This window comes from Homarus americanus, unplaced genomic scaffold (assembly GCF_018991925.1).
Source record: "Homarus americanus isolate GMGI-L3 unplaced genomic scaffold, GMGI_Hamer_2.0 scaffold39155, whole genome shotgun sequence".
In the NCBI taxonomy this organism is placed as follows: Eukaryota; Metazoa; Arthropoda; class Malacostraca; order Decapoda; family Nephropidae; genus Homarus; species Homarus americanus.
Window position 1 is genome coordinate 11,917,230 of NW_024737042.1, and position 20,482 is coordinate 11,937,711.

Here is a 20,482-nt window from a genome sequence, read left to right on the forward strand (position 1 = left end):
CCCCTACCACAAGGCAGAGCACACCAAAAGCTTAGCCCTTTGGCATATGTTTTCACCAAATTTCACAACACGACTTTTGTCTTTCATTGGACAGTAGCTAAAAAAAGTATCTGTGCATACGTTGTGTGAAACAATACGATATCACGGACGATGGGTATTGGGATAGGCATGTTGTCTCCTTATACTAAGAGAAAGTAATCACTTAACTGTTTATTTTATTCCAATATGCCAACTCACCCCCAGTTTTGGATACTAAATGGTGGTGGGTGAAGACACACATACCAACCTTCCCAAGACATTACGAGTTGCATGTACAATTTAGGAGGTCATCAGATCCACCCTGTCAGATACTTTTTTTAGCTACTGTACATGTAATTACTGAATGTAAAAAATTAACTCTTACTAGCACTGCAGGCAAAGAATGAAGCAGCATAGTAGGTGACACAGATGCATGGTAGGTGACACAGATGCATGGGAGGTGACACAGGCATGGTAGGTGACACAGATTTTTCCCAGATAATTTTATATATCTCGGCATTTCCCAAGTTATACTAATACAGTACATTCTGAGACCATATCCGTGCCGAGTTATATGAAATTCTGAGTTATCAAATACCAAGTTATTGAGGGTTTACTGTATTTTGGTTTTAAAAAAATATACGAGTACAGTCTCTCCTTGACTTATGACATATTCGACTCAATACAACCCAGAAATACGTCGGCCATGGTCGTATAAAATATTTTTCACATTACGTATTTTCGAGTCCCAACATTTGGTCGTAATGTGCATTCAGCTGACTACATTAAAGGTAAGTGCACAGTAACACTACACTTAATTAATTTTTCATTATTGATTACTTTTACTGTACAGTACTGTATTTCATTTTAGAACTTCTATGTATTATTTTTGCCTTTTCGACTTACGAACAAATCGACTTACGACCCGGTCGTCAGGGCGGAACCCTGTCGTAAGTCAAGGAGAGACTGTATATAGGACATTCCCGGTATGCAGTTCTGTATGGCATAATCATAAGTGTTATCCTGTTTGTTATTCTACAAATCCATACATCTCTCCGCAGCATCTTGTGACTAACCTTGCCTGCCAAATACTTATACCATTAAATCCTTCTTTAAAGAGTTTGACTTTTATAGAGACAGATCTAGGTTACAGTGGAGTCTAGTACTGTATGTAAGTCATATTTTCTCTTGATTGTCTTTAATTTTCACCTGCTTGAAGAAAGCATGATTAATTCCTGTTTTTTCACTGTTTCTCTCTTTAAGCTGTTGGAAGTGCATATGCCTACAAACGTGCTCAGAATGGTCAGTGTGTCATCTGTTACTTTGGGGAAGGAACATCTAGTGAAGGAGATGCTCATGCTGCATTTAACTTCTCAGCAACACTTGAATGTCCTTTGATATTTTTCTGGTTGGTGGAAGGCTATTGCTTTTATTTTTTACTGATGGTATATAGCTTACTTTTATGTCATTGGTATTAATATTTTTATATGCTTTTAAAATACTTGGCTTGTTGACTGTCCTACAAACATACTGTAATAACTTTCTAGGTTCATGATCTCCAATTGCACACCTTTGATCAAATAACAGGATTTTAGGAGCTGCTTCTCATTTTGTTGTACAACACTGTAGATAATAAAGTGATATCTCTGTTATCCGGAACAATTGATGCAGAGCTTTTCCGGGAATGAGAGATTTCCGGTTTGCAGAGCACTTCCGGGAATGAGAGATTTCCGGGTAACGAGACGACTTTCCCAAAGCCAAGAAATCCCTCATCCCCGGAATTTTCCGAGTAACGGAAAAATATTCTTGGAAGTTCCAGAAATTGCCCATTACATCTTCTCTTGAACCCGGAAAAATATCCCCCCTCCCAGGAATTTTCCGGGTACCAGAAAATATTTCTTGGATTTTCCGGAAATTGCGCTTCATTTTCATCTCTCAAACCCGGAAAGAACTCCCCCATCCCCAGAATTTTCGTGGTATCGGGAAAATTTTCTCAGAATTTTCCGGAAAATTTGCCCCTCAGAAAATCGTTCCCAAAGCCTGAATTTTCTGGAAAATTCCGACTGGGAATGATTTTCCGAGAAAATTTCAATTCCGGCTATGGGAGAGTTCTAGGTTTGAAGGATTCCAGCTCAGGGAGATATTACTAACAAGTGCAGTGTATTTTAAATTTTGTTAGCATACAACAGTGGAGTCATGATAATTTTTGGGTTAGCTACCAGAAGACATCGTGAATTATCAAATTGCGAATTATAGTTTAATTGATTTAAATGGAAATAATTAGCTTGGATCCAAAGGCCAAAAATACCCATAAACTGTTCCAAAACTACTTTAATAAACACTGAACATTGTAACATTGTACATTATATAAAAAGAATATACAGTAACATGTGGATATTTAACAAAAGGTAGCTCTGCATTACATAAACAGCTCCTTCCCTTCTCAAAATCAGCCTGTGGGTTACGCCATCGGGACAGGCAGGTGCTGGGCTGGCTGTGACTGCGTTATGTAAAAAGAAAAGAAAAGAAGGAATTTAATACCATAATAACTCTTCTGGGAGTTGAATGAGTGATTTATCCATGAATATTGATTACTTTATGATAAAGTTTTATTAACCTGATACCAAATGAACCTAAATAATATGGTAATTGTAGTGAAATCGAATAATGTTGTATTAACACTCTTGGGGTTTTCATACGTAATATTGCATATAATCTAAATCATCGCTTTAGGGTATTCATACACAAATTTGCATATGAAGTAAAAAATTGAAATAAAATACAATGATATCTGGAGATGTTCAGGGTACTTGGTTCTAACTACGGGGGCGAACATAAACACCTGTAGAGTTCTGTAGGTTCTTATTAACGGAAATATACAGGAGTGCGCTTACAAGCACAGGTAGTCCTTACACTCCTATAGGGTCAACTGACCTCACTCTGACCTCTCGGGCGACATGTGGTAAGTGGTATACTAGCAGCTTCCAGATGTCGCCAGGCACATTTATCTAAGCGTGTGGTGACATGAAACGGGCATTGCCACACGCTACTGACTAGAGAAATAATGTGTATATATAGAGTACACACATGGTATACATACAACATACATAATATACATACACCTCCCCCCCCCTATACGCTCATAGCAAAATCTTGAGCGGACCTTTTCCTGTGGATCCATTCTGAGCATCGAGGGGCTTAATCACTGGGGTGGGATATGGGACTCAGCACTGGTGACGGGGTCAGCGGGATGCGTTACGGGGCGGAGGAAACGGCGGTTCCTCCACCACACCCGACCGCTGGGTAACCGCACCTGGTAGTCCCGTGACCTGCCGAGACCCATGACTAAGCCCACTTTGTCCCAACGTAGGGAGGTCGGGTCCTGGACACGGACTTGGGTGCCGACACTCAACCTGGGGAGAGGACGGGCGTGGTCGTTGTGGCGGGCGACGACGTCTTGAATACGTTCGGCGGCTCGGCGATCAAAATCCTCTGTCTTGGCCTGCCACTCCTTGGAGAAGGATTGAGGGTGAGCAGGGACACAAGAACGGAGGGGGCGTCCATACAAGACCTGGGCAGGGGAGCGTCTGGTGTAATTGGGTGTGTTGCGGAGCTCAAGGAGACCCTGGTCAAAGGCCTCGCAGTCAATATTCCCAGAAGGGGCCACTTTGAGGATGAGGTGCTTCAGGGATTTGACAGCAGCCTCAGCGTGGCCGTTGGACTGCGGGTAATGAGGCGGTGACAACACATGCCGGACTCCCCATCGGTTGAGGAACGCGGCAAAGTCCCGGCTTGTGAACTGGGGCCCTCCGTTGGTTCGCAGGCGCGCAGGAACGCCCACGTAACTGAAGTAGTGGCGGAACTTGCTGATGGTGGCGGCAGGTCAGTGTTATGAGACCAACTAATCCCCCACCCTATCTTCACCTGACATTGAGTCAGGTTAGGTCAAGTCCCCCCCCCCAAAAAAAATACTTTAACTTTCATCTTCATTCAAGACATTTTCAGAAAATTCTCTCGATTTTCAACCTCGGAAAATTTGTTCCTAAAGCTGGAAATTTTTGGAAAATTCTGGCTTTGGGAATGATTTTCTGAGCAAATTTCAATTCCGGTTATCGGAGATTTCCGGGTTTGAGGGATTACTGCTAACGGAGATATTACAAATTTTATGTTTGTGTACGAATGCTAGACACCCAAGATGCACATTTGGTAACGTCATCATGATCTGCCAGCTTTGTAGACTGCACCACTCTCTCTCTTGTGTTTAAAGGACCCAGGATATAATGTTGACCCACTTTTCCCACTCATTTTCTTGTGGCTTGTGCTGATTACTCGTGTACCACAGCGATTTAATTTATTCATAACAGTGTTGAGAGTTTTGAACCATGCCTTCTGTTGTTGGGGAGGGTGGAAGGGTGGGAAAATGTCAAAAGTGCAAGGAGATTGCACCAGGTTGTGATAGTGTGGTGCCTCCTGATGCCTCTCCCTGTTTCCATGGCCCTTCTTACGTAAGTGATAGTTTTTCTGGCCCTTCAACAAGCAGTCCTGGTGCTATGACTCGATATGTACAATTATCTTTTGCTCCCGGATCAAAAAAAATGAAACCACTGTGGCAGCCGATGCTCAGCTGGGAATCATGAATATTTAACCGCAGAATTAAAAAGGAGGTAGTAATGAAGGTGCCTGGAAATTATCATGACTTCACTGTACTATACATTATGGTCAATATTGCACTGTAAGATGGATAGAAACTTTTTTCATTGATATTGAAATTGAAATATGCATACAGTACCACATTTAAATTCTCACCCAAGTTAGTTTACTCATACTATTTCCCGCTTTAAATCTAAATAATTCTTTAAACACTATTTTTAGCCGTAACAATGGATATGCCATTTCAACACCTACGAGTGAGCAGTATCGTGGAGATGGTGTTGCTGCAAGAGGTCCGGCTTATGGTATGGCCACCATTCGCGTTGATGGGAATGATGTCTTTGCTGTTTATAATGTTACCAAAGCTGCACGACACATTACTGTTACTGAAAACCGTCCAGTTCTCATAGAGGCTATGACTTACAGGTAATCATGCAGAAAGTTTCTCTTTTTATTTTGATATTACAGGTTGACAACCCTTTATCTGAAATTCTGAAAACCGAAAGTTTTTTTGTGGAGCAATTTTTTTTTTTTTTTTTTTTTATAACAGGGATTAGCTCACCCAGGCATAGATCACTGACCCACATCGGTGCCTAGGGGCGAAAATGTAATAGAAATACTAATTATAATAATAATAATAATTATTCATAGTACCGGTAAATAAAAATTTTAATAAAAAATACACCAAAATAAAATAATAATAATAATAACAATAATAATAAAATATAATAAAAAATTAATAATAATAATAATAACAATAATACTGTATTAATAAAATAATAATAATAATAATAATAATAATAATAATGATAATAATAATAAAGAAATACTGTACAAGAATGAAAAAAGATAAAAAGTGAGAAACACGACCTAGACCTATGAATTATTATTATTATTATTATTATTATTATTATTATTATTATTATGATTATGATTATTATTATTATTATTATTATTATTATTATTATTATTATTATTATTATTATCATTATCATTATTATTATTATTATTATTATTATTATTATTATTATTATTTATTATTTATTCATCATCATCATCATCATCATCATCATCATCATCATCATCATCATCATTACTGCCTCCCGGGCCCCAATGTGGGTCAGTGACTTGTGCCTGGGTGGGCTATTACACATAAAAAAAAAACTAACCATTCTGAAAACTGAAAAATTCCCAAATCCAAAAAGCCTCTGGCCCCAAGGATTTCGGATAAGGGATTGTCAACCTGCATTAATAATTCTTATGCAGAGTGGATCAGACAACTCCTGTATAGGTAAGTGCATCATCAGGTTTGACAACCCAGGATTTCTTGAACTCCCAACATACATGACGAGGACTAAATTCCAGAAATCCTAAAAACATTATTTCTCCTGACACAATCATAGTCCCCCAAAATGAAGTAGTCATTTGCCAGATAAGCCAACAAGCATGTGTTCTGTGATCTATGTTGCCAGTGAGTATTAACTAGCAACAGAACTAATTTCGCTTAGTTGCAGTCACCTGGCCTCACCAAATTTGCTCCTGGCTTGCTCTTAGTTTTAGGAATTTAAGTGGCTCCCTTTAACATATTTTGGACATTTATATGAGAGTAGACTAATTGCATTGCAGTCATAGGCATTGTTATTATACAGGAATACCTCAATTTATGATAGTTGTGTTCTGAGAAGTGCTATTGGAAATTGAAATATCATGAAATAAATCATATTTATCCATTTATTACCATTACTGTATACGGTAATTCCTTCAAAACCAAAACCCTAACATGTAATAAAATGTTACAGTACTTTACAACACAACTTAAATATCTGCATGTATAAAAATTTAAAATGTCTTATATATAGTCAACAATTTAATGCGAACAAAATTAATTTACTAACTACGTACATAAAGGACTACTGTAGTGGACATTGTGTGAGGTGATGCAGTGGAGGAGTGGAAGAGGGTGGAGGGGTTACTGGGAGGATAAGGGAGTGGCAGTAGGAGCATTTGTCACCCTCTGGGTCAACTCCATCTTTTAACTTAGGCAGAGTTACCACTAGAATAGGTCTTGGTCTGAAGTAAAAGTCCATTGTTGATTATCCTGCTCTTTTCTTCTCCAGAATATAAAGCTCCTTGTAATTTTTTCAGCATTTTAATTTTTGTTTTTTGTTGGATCTCACTTGTTAGATACAGGTTAGGTATGGGTTTCTGCTTCTTATTCTGAGTCTTGTCTCTTTACATAAGACCTCTCTTGTCTTTCTGACTTTTGTCTTATGTGAGACTTTATTTCCAGTCTTCCATTCAAGGTTTGATAATGATTGCAGAGTCATTTGATATATCTAATATTGCTTATGTCGTTGTGGTTCTCTTGTTACTTTGGAGCACTCTAGAACAGTGGTACTCAAACTGGGGAGCATGAGGTTGGTACGGGGGGGGGGGGAACGTGAGGCCATGTGATAAACATACAGCATAGTCTCTCCTCGACTTACAACGGGGGTTCTGTCTCGACGACCAGGTCGTAAGTCAAAAAGGCGAAAATTATACATAGAAATTCTAAAATGGGTGTCCCTTTTTCTTCTCAGCACCACGAGAGCTCTCACTTTTATGCTTGCCAACCATTTTAAAGGGAATTACAAACAAAAATTTTGTCGGTACACAGCACGATCACTAACGTCAGGACTTGAAAATACGTAATGTGAAAAATATTTTGTAGGACCATGGCCGTCATATGTCCGGGTTGTCGTAAGTCGAATGTGTCGTAAGTCAAGGAGAGACTGTATAATTAAAACATTCTTAATCCTTACTCTTTTTATCCAGATTTCTGTTTTATCCGGATTGGCAAACCACTCCGGACAAATTTATGTTACCGGTATTCCGGATTAACATGAAATAGTTGGCTCTACCCACAAGGTCGCAAAAATAAATAAAATTTTTTGAATTACATGAATCACTAACCTGCAGTATAATACAGTAAAACCTGGGGAAGATTAAATAAAAAATCTGATAAAATGAACCACACTGACTGAATACTGTACAGTAGTCTAATCAGATTTGCTATAGACCTACTGAGAACTAAGACACTGTAAGCAGGCTGGGGCTGATCAGGTGTTGCCACATTCGTCAGGTTTATTTATTTATTGATTCAGTATTATATTCTCATATGATTGGCCACTTACAGTTTTTCATCAAGATTAATATAACATCTTCAGTAATAGAGAAAAATACAATACTTTATTTAATTTGTAATATGACTTGAAAATAAAAAGATAAGCTGTATCACAAGGTTGTTTACTCAGATGTGCTCGTGTGAGCCTTCAGTAGACCAGCTTACAACAGGGGTCACTAAAACACACTGTATAGTATTTACTATGAAGATACCTTAAAAGTGTTATATACTACCTTTGAGTGATATATGATATCTCAGTTTGGCTACTTGTACTTCGACAAATGATTAATGAATAAACCAGAGTTTATCCAGATACAGTACATAATATTTTAAACTACAATATTACTTACTAGTGATGATAAATACACAACAATTGTGTTTATTAAGTGGTGATAAATACACTGCAATAGCATTTATTTAATAATGAAAAATTCACAACTGTACTGTACTAATTTACTAAGTGTTGAAGACAGACATTGTGGTAAGCCAATCAACTGTTTGCTCTTTGTAAACAATGACTCATGGTGTTCAGTGTGGGATTCTTTTTTCAGGAAAGTTGATACTTTTAGGATAATATTTTATCAACCTGTCACCAACTGATCCTAAATTATATGAGAATTGTGGTGAAGTTGCATAAAGAAGTGTTAAAGGAATCTTGGGGGAGAGAGGGGGATGGAGCCACCCACCCATGCTACCCCGCTACCCCAATGCCAGCTGCTCACAGATAAACATCCGTTTTTCACATACAATATACTCGTACACTTATTTGTTCCTATTTTTATCTTTATAGTACTGTGCAGTATAAAGTTTTCTCTTTATTCACAAGACAACTTGTGTGGTTACTTACACATAACACTTTATAGTGGTCCCTCGGTTAACAAAATTTTGGTTAACGAATTACCTTCCATAAGAATCTTCAATTCGGTTTTCGAAAAAAAATTTGATTAACGAAATCCTTACGAAAATCACGTTTTGTTTTGAACATCAGCTGATAAGCTGAGGAGGTACTCAGCTAATTCAGTAATCTCTTCTATGTTTACATTCGTTTCCAATGGAGTAAATATAAAGAAAATTGTGCTCTTTAATATTTGTGCATTTTTTTATACAGTATTAAAATTATTGGTCATTCTAAAATTTAGCCATCCAAGCTGTCTACATAAAGGTTTTCAACTATTATTTTTGGCTTGATATATGTAACTTTATTCATTTATTGAAACTCATTTACATGCATACGCTGTCCTAAGGGCAAAGCTGAACTGTACATGTAATCAGAATAATGTACAAAATGATTACTAAAATTTTTGTCTAGTGCAAACTATGGCATGTTTACCTTCAAATTAATCACTATCTTATAAGAATTCCAGCAACGTAAATTATATTCTCCTCCGGTCACGTCTATAAAATTGTATAAGCAAGAAACAAATACTCAATCTAAAGGACATAAACAAATTAATACTTCACCAGACCTTGGCACTAAATGTCAAACCTGTCACTGTCATCCCCCCCTCCCAACCCCCTCCTCCTCCCAGCGAAGGTTTCTGGTTATACAATAGGCTTTAATCTTATATAATATCTCAGACTAAAGATAAGGAGAATATAATTTGCATTGCTGGAATCCTTGCAAGACAGTGAATAATTTGAATATAAACGTCATATATTTTGCACAAAAGAAAACAATTTTGCACTCTAATAAAATTCTTAAATTAGATCTAAAATTTGTATGTACGTATGTCTAATGCAAATTTTAGCTTGTGTATATTCAAATTAATCACTATCTTATAAGAATTCCTGCAATGTAAATTATATTCTGCCCTGGTCATTTCTATGGAATTTTATGAGCTTAAAACAAAACTCAAGTAAATAAACAAATTAAATACTTCACCAGATGCGTTATCTACACCTCACCTCCCGCTCCCCCTCTCTTCTCACGCTCGCTGGCTCCCTCCCTCCCTCCCTACCCCCGCTTTCCCAGACAAAGGTTTGGTGTTTTCACCCCCAGGCTCTGGTGTGGGTCAGTAACCCGTGCCCAGGTAGGCTAATCCCCGTAAAAGAAAAATGGATTCGTAATGAGACTGACTTATTTTTTAGAATTCAAATTTATATATAAATATATGCAATTTTGTATGCCATACATTGAACATGCTACATAATTATTTTTATCTCAAAATAGAATTGGCCATCATAGCACATCAGATGATAGTTCGGCATACCGCTCAGTAGATGAAGTGCGACAGTGGGATTCTACCCAGCATCCTATTGCCCGTCTGCGTGCTTACATGGTTACTCAAGGATGGTGGGATGACGCTAAGGAAAAACATTGGAAAGATGAATGCAAGCGCCAGGTGAGGAGGACTTGTACTGTATTGTTTAAGTGTATGTTATATACGGGTTTCTTCTTATTTCAGATATTTTCTAGTAGATGATGTTCTACTCCTAAACAGTAAATTGTATTCTACAAGGCCTGTTCAAATTTTATGGTTATCAACTTATGATCCACATTCATGTGAAGCACTAGAGTAATCTCCCTGTTTTCTTATAAGTTCATCCAATATGTTTTTGTCTTTAGGGCGTAGATATACATTTTGAAAATTTTAATGATTTTTACAATACAGTAATTGTCATTTTGAAATCTAATATTTGACTGCCATAGGCAGGGCTTTATGTGACAATGTCACCATGTTTTTCCATATCCTTAGCCAACAATCTGTTATATTATTATTACTTGCACCATTACATTCTCTCTTACTCCCTGTCATAAAGCTTTCACGAGCTTATTCATTTTGTTCATAAATCTTAGCAATATTTGTTTCAGCTATTCCTCTTTTTTACATTACAGTATTGTGCACTAATACAATATGAAAATTAGGGATAAAAAATTTGATTTATGAATACAGTACCAAATCCCAATTATAAAATTGTCAAGAACACATTTTATAGCATGTGCCACATAGTTTGCTTGATGCTGTTTCATACTTTATTTACACTGTATCTTAGGCAGAGATTACCATCATCTGTGGTAAGTGCTGATGTACTTTAAATTCTGTTTGACTTACTTCAAGATTACAGTAAATTGGTCACTTAATGTCATATATATATATATATATATATATATATATATATATATATATATATATATATATATATATATATATATATATATATATATATATATATATATATATATATATATATATATATATATACATTACATACATACATACATACAGTGACCTCTAAACTAACTCAATCCGCTCCAGAAGGTCGTTGTTAACCAAACCATTGTTTCAATGGGTTTTTGGTAATTGGTTCCAGCTCAACGAAAATTGCCTAAATTCAACAAAAATGGTAGAAAAGTTCACTTACTTTGAGGTGTGTATGTAGAAGGCTCCTGGATGATGATGATGATGGGAATTAGAATGGGGGTGGAGGAGAAGGAAGAGAAGGCATTGGGGTGGAAGAGAAGTCACCCCATGGCACCATTTCACCCATAAAATTTTAGTTCTCTTGGTGTATTTCAAGATTATTTTCTTTAAATCAACGCTGCACTGCATTATATATTGTCAATATGTAAAACATATTTCAAAATGACCAATAATTTGCTTGGAAACACAGAAAAAAGCATTTAGTTGAAGAGAGTCTCAAGCAAGATGTTACCTCCAGTGGAAACAGAGAGAGACTAACGCCTGTTTGCTGTGTTAAGAGGCTGGATGCCGCTCATTAAACTAGTCACTTTACCTTCAATTATGTTCAATAATTGTTAAAATGACTAAAAAATTGAATATTAAACTTTTAAAATTATTGAATAGTATAAACTTCTTGATATTTACTAAAATAGTAAGGAATTTAAGCCCTAGAACCGATTAATGTATTGGCGGACTGATACTAAAGCTGGTTGCCTGGTCAGTGCAAGCGAAAACATGCTGAGGTCGGTTCGTAAGAAATTTGTTAACCGAATTTTTGTTCGTTAACCGAATTTAGCTCATAAAATTCATACAAATTACCCGGCCAGAATATAATTTACATTGCTGGAATTCTTACAATTTGGTGATCATTTTGAATATAAACATCATATATTTTGCATTAGACATACAAATTTTAGATAAAATGTTTTCTCTGAGTAAATATGTTATCTTTTGTGCAAAATATATGACATTTATATTAAAAATATTCCTGGTCTTACAAGGAATCCAGCAATGTCAATTGTATTATCCCAACTTTAGTTTGAGGTATTATTTATTAAAATTTAGTGGTTTTCCCCCAAAAATTTCTCAGAGAGGGAAGAGCCAGCAGTGTTGTGTGAGAAGAGGGGGAGGGAGTTGAGTCCATTATTTGAATGGACATTAACTTGGCGACTGTATTTCTCTATTTCTCTAAGTATTAATTGTGTGCATGTACCATCATAAAATTAAGATGTTATTTTTACTAGAACATAGGTATTGTGTCGGAAAAAGTGGAGTTTGGGGATGGGCCAGTTTCTATTGGAATTAATCCCATATGTTCTGTTGTTCACTTAGCGCGGTTTTCACTTAACACGGTACCCTGTGGGTTTTATTGACCGCGTTAAGCGGGGTACTACTGTATAATTAACATAGCTGGGATTCTTGTAACATACTGATTAATTTGAATATAAACATGCTATAATTTGCACTAGACAAAACAATTTTAGTACCGTAATCAAATTAGTACATGTGCACTCCAGCTTTGCACTAAGGTCATTTATTTCTATTACGTTTCTTTTAGTATGGTGTGTGCATGTAAATGGATGAAAATAAATGAAGAAATCTATGTAAATCTACCCAAAAATACAGTTGAAAAACTTTTTTATAAAATGTACTACATATATATATATATATCAGTGTTGTACGCGTCAACGAAAAAAAGTGGTGCCGCCAGCGTCTGCGTAGACGGCCGAGAAAATTTATGCCGTCAGCGTCGGCGTAAACTATTTCATAAATTGACGCTGTTATTGTTAGCGTGAACGTTTTTTCAGTGCCGTACAAATGCAGCCCCGAAACGTGTATTCTCTTGTGTATGCCAGTAACATACAGTATGCAAAATCAAAAAATATTAATTCATTTTTAATCATTTATTATGATTTGTATTATCTAATTTTAATTATTCATTGGTTCCCCCGCAAGAATACTCGCATCTCAAAATGCTTGTCGCTCATTCTGCTGCGCTTGGGCCTCAAGACGTCCTTCCCCAGGGAGAACATGTGCTCCACGGCAGCACTAGAGGGGATGGGGTTGTTGTATTTGATGAACAACTCCCTCATGGCCTTGTTGGGGAAGGTGTTCTTGTCGAAAGTTTTTCGAAGGTTTCTCCCCCAGGAAATGCTTGAAATGATCACTGTCTTTTTCATTCCTGCGGGGGTCTCGTACAGGGCCTGGAACAATTCGTCCTCCACGTCATGGTCTTTGTTGTCTCCCTCACTGCTGCTGCTGCTCTCAGTCTCATGCACGGACTTCTCAACCAACCTGGACAGCTGGTTGGTGGCCTTTTTCCTGACAAACAAATTGACGCTTGATGCTCTGCTCGGGTGAAAAGTTGACTGCATCACCTGTAGTGTCACCTGCCCCAAAAATTTATGGCGTCAGCGTTAACAAAAAGTTGACGGCGTTAAATTAATGGCGTCAACGTACATCACTGAGTAAACGTAATCATAAGGTCAAAAACATAAACGGAATAAACTTTTCTTATGTGCTCAGCAGTTAGCTCACAGTGTTGGGGAAGGGAGTGCGGCGTGGGAATCTCCCAGCTATTTGCTGTCTCGTGTCCTGTGGAACGATTGCCATTTGGCAAAACGAGGGAAAATACGTGGAGTTTATTATTAAAATAAGCTACAGTGCATTACAGTAAAGTAACACTCACAGGCCATGGCAGAAGCAAAGTAATAAGGAAGACGAAACACCTGTCTGCTCTCCCGACATTATCACAAAGTTCACTCACTTTACACAATATCAAAATAATACAGGGTATATGAATTCAATAACCTGTAAAAGTCACAACAATAGGGAGGATGCACAACAATAGGGAGAATGCACAACAATAGGGACGATGCACAGTGATCGATAATGTACGAAGCGATAACAGTGAAGACCGATCGAACGACAGGCAGTAAACACTTGTGGTACGGTGGCATGAGGTAGCATACCCCTATGTGGTTTCCATATAATAAATCTAGATATGCACCCCGTCTGGTTACCAAAATGCTAATTTCTGTTTATTGCTGGAATAGCTAGATAATGATTTCTAAAATCATTTCATATCTTTAGGTTGGCTGAATTGTAAGTACAGTCTCTCCTCGACTTACGACGGAGTTCCGTCCCGACGACTAGGTCGAAAGTCGAAAAGTCGAAAATAGTACATAGAAATTCTAAAATGGGTCTCTTTTTCTTCTCAGTACCACGAGAACTCTCACTTTTATGCTTGCCAGCCATTTTAAAGGGAATTACAAACGAAAATTTTGTCAGTACACAGCGCAATCACTAACGTCAAGACTCGAAAATACATAATGTGAAAAATATTTTATACGACCATGGCCGTTGTATGTTCGGGTTGTCGTAAATCGAATATGTCGTAAGTCGAGGAGAGACTGTATTGTTGTATAGCGTCTTCGAATCAGTCTACGCCTTGAAAATCCAACAATGCCACGATCTCTGAGTGGGCCAGGAGACCTATCACACTCTGCATTTATTTTACACTACAGTAAATCCTCGAATAACGACGGTAATATTGCAGTGTAAGGTGAATCATCGTATCGCGAATCATTAATTACCATTAAAATAAAGCAATAATAATGAGATGCATTCCCAAGTGTGACCTTTTCATATCTTTTGTGTGGCTTTTTACCCTCTTTTCCCCCCAAAACAATACAATTAATGAAAAGTTCAAACTACATTCTTTAAATAATGTTTCTGACTGCACCTTATACAATATACATGAATAATAATATGGTCACACAAGAGGAGATGGGATGCCATTGTTTTCGTTTGTGTTTGCAGTCAGGAGTCCGGGATGATAGTTCTACACGAGAAAATTAAGAAAATAAGACCCTGGTTGTAGCTGTAGTAAAATTAATGTAAAAAAATGAATACAGTATACTGTATATGTTTTAAGTAACGTTATTTAATGTTAATAAATGGAACAATAGAAGTAGCTAACCACTAATGGCAAAGAAAAAAATAGATGGATTGGGAACGCCAACATATATGTGCGCATTTAAGGATACTGCGTCATTTATCTTAAAAATATGTACAAAATATTCATTTTTATTTATTACTGAATATGTATTTGATTGAATTAATCTATATATATTCGAAATGAACAATGCAATTCATTAATAATAAGTAGAATATTAAAACACATAAGAGGATAAGAGACGGCATTGTTGTCAGTGTTTACACACATAATGTCAGTTATCCACCTGAAACTGAAGAAAATAAGACCCTGGTTGTTGTTGTAGTAAAATTAATGTAAAAAATATGTATGTTTTAATTAGTGTTATTTAATGTACAGTAGAAGTAACCACTGATATTAAAGAAAAAGGTGAGACTGTTAGTGGAATGCCAATGTATACGTGCGCACTCAAGGAAACGTAGTCATTTATCTTAAGAATATGTGCAAAAGATTCATTATTGTTTATTACTGAATATGTATTTGATTGAATTAATGTTTATATACGGTACACGCCCTATTTTAGTGTCATCAGCAAATTTACTTATGTTGCTGTCTACGGGGCTGTATGTAGTCTGTAAGTTATGGTACCGTATGTCTGCTGCTGTATGTAACTGATGAGGCGTTTTGAGTATGCGGCCCCAGGATCAATCCCTCATTTTAGCATAGTGCCTTCTTCTTGCATCATCTCCTTCTCTTATTATATCAATTGTACAGATTCCCATTTCACACTCAATACTTATTATTGAGTAGATCACCTTTCACAATCTGTAATGATAAGTAAATGAATTATCCATTAATCACTCTTCAGTGAATCTGCAAATTGTGTTCATTGCTTTGTTGAACTAACTTCTCTGAAACAGTTCTTTTTGTAATCCTTTATATATGTAATCTACAGGTGATGCAGTCCTTTGCCAGGGCTGAGCGCCGTCAAAAACCTAGTTGGAGAGAAATGTTTACAGATGTATATGATGTGATGCCTCAACACATTAAGTGAGTCTAACAAAGTTCTGAATGCAATAATATTTTGGTTTAATATGTATTTTATTTGATTTCAGAACTATTGGTGATAGTATCTATGTAATGTACAGTACTGTACAGTCTTCCCTTGCAAATTCTAACTTCTGTAATGTTGCATTCAAAGGTGAACAATTTACTTTATAAACCTAGAATGAGCAAATACTGTGGGTGCTTTGCACTTGATCAATTAAGAAAAAATAAATGGAAAATTTTCAAATTACGGTTGGACACTAAAAGTAAACAATGCAGTAAAAATTTTTTTTACCAAAGGCCCAATTTTACCTTGTGCTACACAGCCTGCCTGAAGCTGTTTTGTATATTATTTACACTAGTTATGCAGAACGGCTTTGTTCATACTTGTCATGAGTGGTGTAGTGATGTTTTGACCACATGTCATTATTTCACTGTTTAATTACAGGGCAACATGTCAGCAAAAAGGCATCTAAGTTGAACTGGTAAAAGTAATAAGTGGAATGGGTGGCAAGGACATTGGATGTGAAGTTTGAAGTGGGAGAAAAAATACACAAATAGACAGGGCAGTAATCCTTTCTCCAAATACAGTGGCAGTTATTTGTATAAACTTATATCATTGTTTATATTAACCACCCAGAAATGGCATCAAAATATTCAAATATAAAATTATACAATATTTGGTTTACCATTTGTTCATTAGAATTGTATTTGTGTACATACTCACCATTGAGCTTATGTAAGGTTCTTAACTGATTACTATCCCCTCCAGTATGTTTGTATTAGAAAAATATTACCATTGTACAGTAAACCCTTCCAATACTGTATCAGACTAATTCTTGCAAGTCCTGTCTGTTATTGGGAGGATTGAGAGGGTTTTCTTTTCCATTTCCCACCATCAAAACACACATCACATATGGTAATGAATATTGTACAGTACACGTACTGGTATACAGTGAGTTCTGCTATAACGCGTGTTTTGATAACGCGAATTTGCTCTAACGCGATTTATGAATTAGGAACGATATTTGTATAACGCGAACGCTTGTTTGCTATAACGCGATTTTTGCTTACTATTTCTCCAATTTTGTGGTACAGTGGGGTATGCTATAACGAATCTAATTGGTTCTAGAACCTTGTTCGTTATAGCATTCGTTCGTTATAGGATTAATCCGTTCCAGGCCCCCAAATACAACCACTTAACACTGAAAAATATAATATAAAATTGTAAAAATTGTAAAAAAGTGCATAAATATGCATCTAAACCCCTGAAATAAAGAATATCATTAATATTTGTAATAAAAAAACAATAAATTAGAAGAAAAAAAAATTAAATAATGTTCGTTGTAGGAGTTTCGTTCGTTATAGCATTCTCAATTTTATAGGTAAAACCGTTCGTTATAGGAATATTCGTAGTAGGATCCGTTCGTTATAGCATACCCCACTGTATTAACTGTGAATATAGTAAAGAAGAATATCAACAAGAAGCGTTCTGGTGATAGAATTCCCGGTGATGATCGTAAAAGAAAGGATATAACACTTGAAGAGAAGCTCGATTTTATCAACCTCAAAATCACCCTTCTCCCCCATCAAGTAAAGTGTTACATTTACTGTATGATTTCATTATTAGATATGAATGTAACATTTATTTAGACTGTGCTATCCTTTGTGTTAGGCTAACTACTAAATTTTCTCGATTTCGAGTAATCTGCACCTAACCCTATTTTCTCCATAAGCCCTGTTATTTCTATTACGCGATTTTCTATAACACGATATTTTACAAGAACACAATTATCGCGTTATAGCAGAACTACCTGTATACTGTAGTACCTTGCTATATGCTGGACGTGCATTCTTGAAAAGTGCGATGTTACCACTCGCGGTCTTAGTCCCCACTATCCAGAACCCCCTTCGTAGTTGTCCTGAATTGGGGATATTGGCTGTCCTGAATTTTTTTATTTTCACTGAAGCAATTTTTCCTACTGCGCATTGACATTTATGATATTTCAACAATATCTATACAGTATATGCAAAATCATATAATGAATCACAAGAGCAAATATAAAAAATTAAAAACAAAAAACTACAGTACAGCATGTCCTGACAATTTGTGGACCTCGATTATTCGTAGATGACACCCTGGATGTACCCAAGAATGTCTAAGGGGAGTTGTGTACAGTACTGCAGTGTCCCTCAGGACTCGGTGGGGAGACTCGGTGGTTGGGGGCCCGTAAAACATGTGTAGCACAAGGACCCTGACATGTTTCTCACGGGTCCTGGTAGTAGAGACCTAAAATTTTGACTGGTTGTTTAGAGTCATGTGATAAGGCAGGGATTCAACCTTGTAACCATTTGACTGACTTTTGAGGCAGTTGATGTGGCATGTTTTCAGTTTGTTTCATAAACAGTACCTTGGTTCAGCTGGACGATTACAGTGTGTGCATCCCCAGTAGCATTGATCGATAAGGACAGTTGATTGTCTTAAAATACATAGTGCCCTCAAGATAAAGCAGGGTCTACAGGGGGTCTTGGCTGGGAAATCTCACATTTATACTGACTCTTCCTTTTGTCATTAAAATGGGATTGCCAAGTTCAATCCTAAATAGTTTTTTCTTTTATTACAGAGAACAGTGTGAATACATGCAAGCCCATGTTCAAGAATATGAAGAGCATTATCCTGTCAAGAATTTTGCTAAGGACCAACATTAAGATTTTATTTTCAAAATTACCTGTACAGTATGCCCGGATAACTCTTGGATTTTTATTTGGCGGTCTTCTATTATTCGCGGATAACAACCTGGACATACCCAAGAATGTCTGTGGGTAGTTTTAAAGTTGCCGGCATTTTTGCAGCTGGGACAGGGAGCCATTCATTCTAGAGACAGTAATTTTCTTTACCTGTATTGTATATACAGGGTATGTGTGTGTGTGTAGACACACACACAACACATACAAATACATAATAATGGGAAAATCCTCTCAGAAATAATCAGAAACAATAGTATTAAAATTGTTGAGTCTGCCTTCAAGTCTACTTCGTGCCATATTAATAACAAAGCACGAACAACAACAATAGTACAGTTTTTAAATTAGTGTATTATTTCTTAAAAGCACTGGTTCTTTTTCTAAATTATAAAAAAAATCATTAGCACTAACTATTGTACAGGTTCCGTTCCAGAGGACGTTCTTAGGTTGGATTTGTAAGTAAGTCGAAATACATGCTATGTGCATACCTTATTTACAGAACAATGTTTAAAATCCCACTACAGTCAACCCTCACTTTACGCGGTTAATGTAACCCACAGGGTGCCGCGGAAAGTGAGGAACGCGTAAAGTGAATAACATAACATATGGGATTAATTGAAATAGAGTCCGGGCCGACCCCCAAACTCCACTTTTTGACGACACACAACTATGTTGTAGTAAAAATATTATCTTAACTTTATGATGGTATGCACACACAATTAATAATTAAGAGAAATATCAATAATATTAGGTTTTTTAACACTTACATTAGTAGAAAAGATGGCTGGGCACACGGGGATGGGGGGTTGGTTCCGAGGCAGCTAGTCCCAGAATTGTCTTTTATTGCAAATTTGTAGTATCTGGTAGTCCATTACAGTACTGTAAAGAACAGTATTAATTTTCTAGGTAATGTTACTCATAAGGATTTTCCTGTACTTAATTAGTTTAATGCTCAGCCAAATCTCACAAAAAGCATCTCTTAATACTGTATTAGTAATTACAGAAAAACTTCCTTGTTAGTTTCTCACCGGCAGAATTATGGCTTGAAAGTTATTGTATATCTTGTCAGGAAAGCGAACTCCCAATCTTATCATTAATATGTATATAATGTTTCATAACATAAGAATTGATAAGGATTGAATTGTACAAATTATATTGGATATAAATTTGTGTACGTACTTTAGTTTTAGAGTGAGTGCAGTCTGTGTATCAGAGTTGCCAACACATGTAGTAGTTGTCAACAGTAGGGTGATGTAACCGAGGTGTAATTTCATAATTTTTTAGATAGAAAATCTCTTGAGATTATTTTGTTAAATAAATTGAAAATTTCAGAAGATTTATTTCTTCCTAATTATTATACATGTACTGTACATAGCTACAGTACAGTACCATACACTACCTTCATGGGAACTAATCAGAGCTATGTAGCCCTTCAATGCCTCCATTTTATTTTTTGTACATCTTAAAAAAATTAGGTACAGTACTGTATGAATTATAGTTGGTTTAGGTGATGAACATTAAATTGTACTAATCTGCACTTTATTAATAAAATTGCTGAAACATGCCCATATACAGTAGCCCCATTTGGTGTTAGCTCTCTTCTAAGTAGAAGAGCAAACTGTTAAATCATCATCATCATCATTATATGGCCATTTTTCATGCTTGTGTGGATCAGCTGTGATTACTTGATGGCAGCTCCCTGAATTCTTTAATCATCATGTACAGTCGGGATCAAAAGTC

The 20,482-nt window shown here is 36.4% G+C and overlaps 1 protein-coding gene across 1 annotated transcript in view; it reads left to right on the forward strand.

The window, feature by feature from the left end:
• Nucleotides 1–19,317, forward strand: part of LOC121872725 (2-oxoisovalerate dehydrogenase subunit alpha, mitochondrial-like) — a 37,066-nt gene extending 17,749 nt beyond the window's left edge. Inside the window, exons 5-9 of the mRNA XM_042375739.1 lie at nt 1,282–1,426; nt 4,891–5,094; nt 10,002–10,173; nt 15,906–16,000; nt 18,622–19,317. Of these exons, the coding sequence (XP_042231673.1) occupies nt 1,282–1,426; nt 4,891–5,094; nt 10,002–10,173; nt 15,906–16,000; nt 18,622–18,706 (701 nt within the window). The 3' untranslated portion in view covers nt 18,707–19,317. The remainder of the gene's footprint in view (nt 1–1,281; nt 1,427–4,890; nt 5,095–10,001; nt 10,174–15,905; nt 16,001–18,621) is intronic.
• Nucleotides 19,318–20,482: the final 1,165 nt, after the last annotated feature.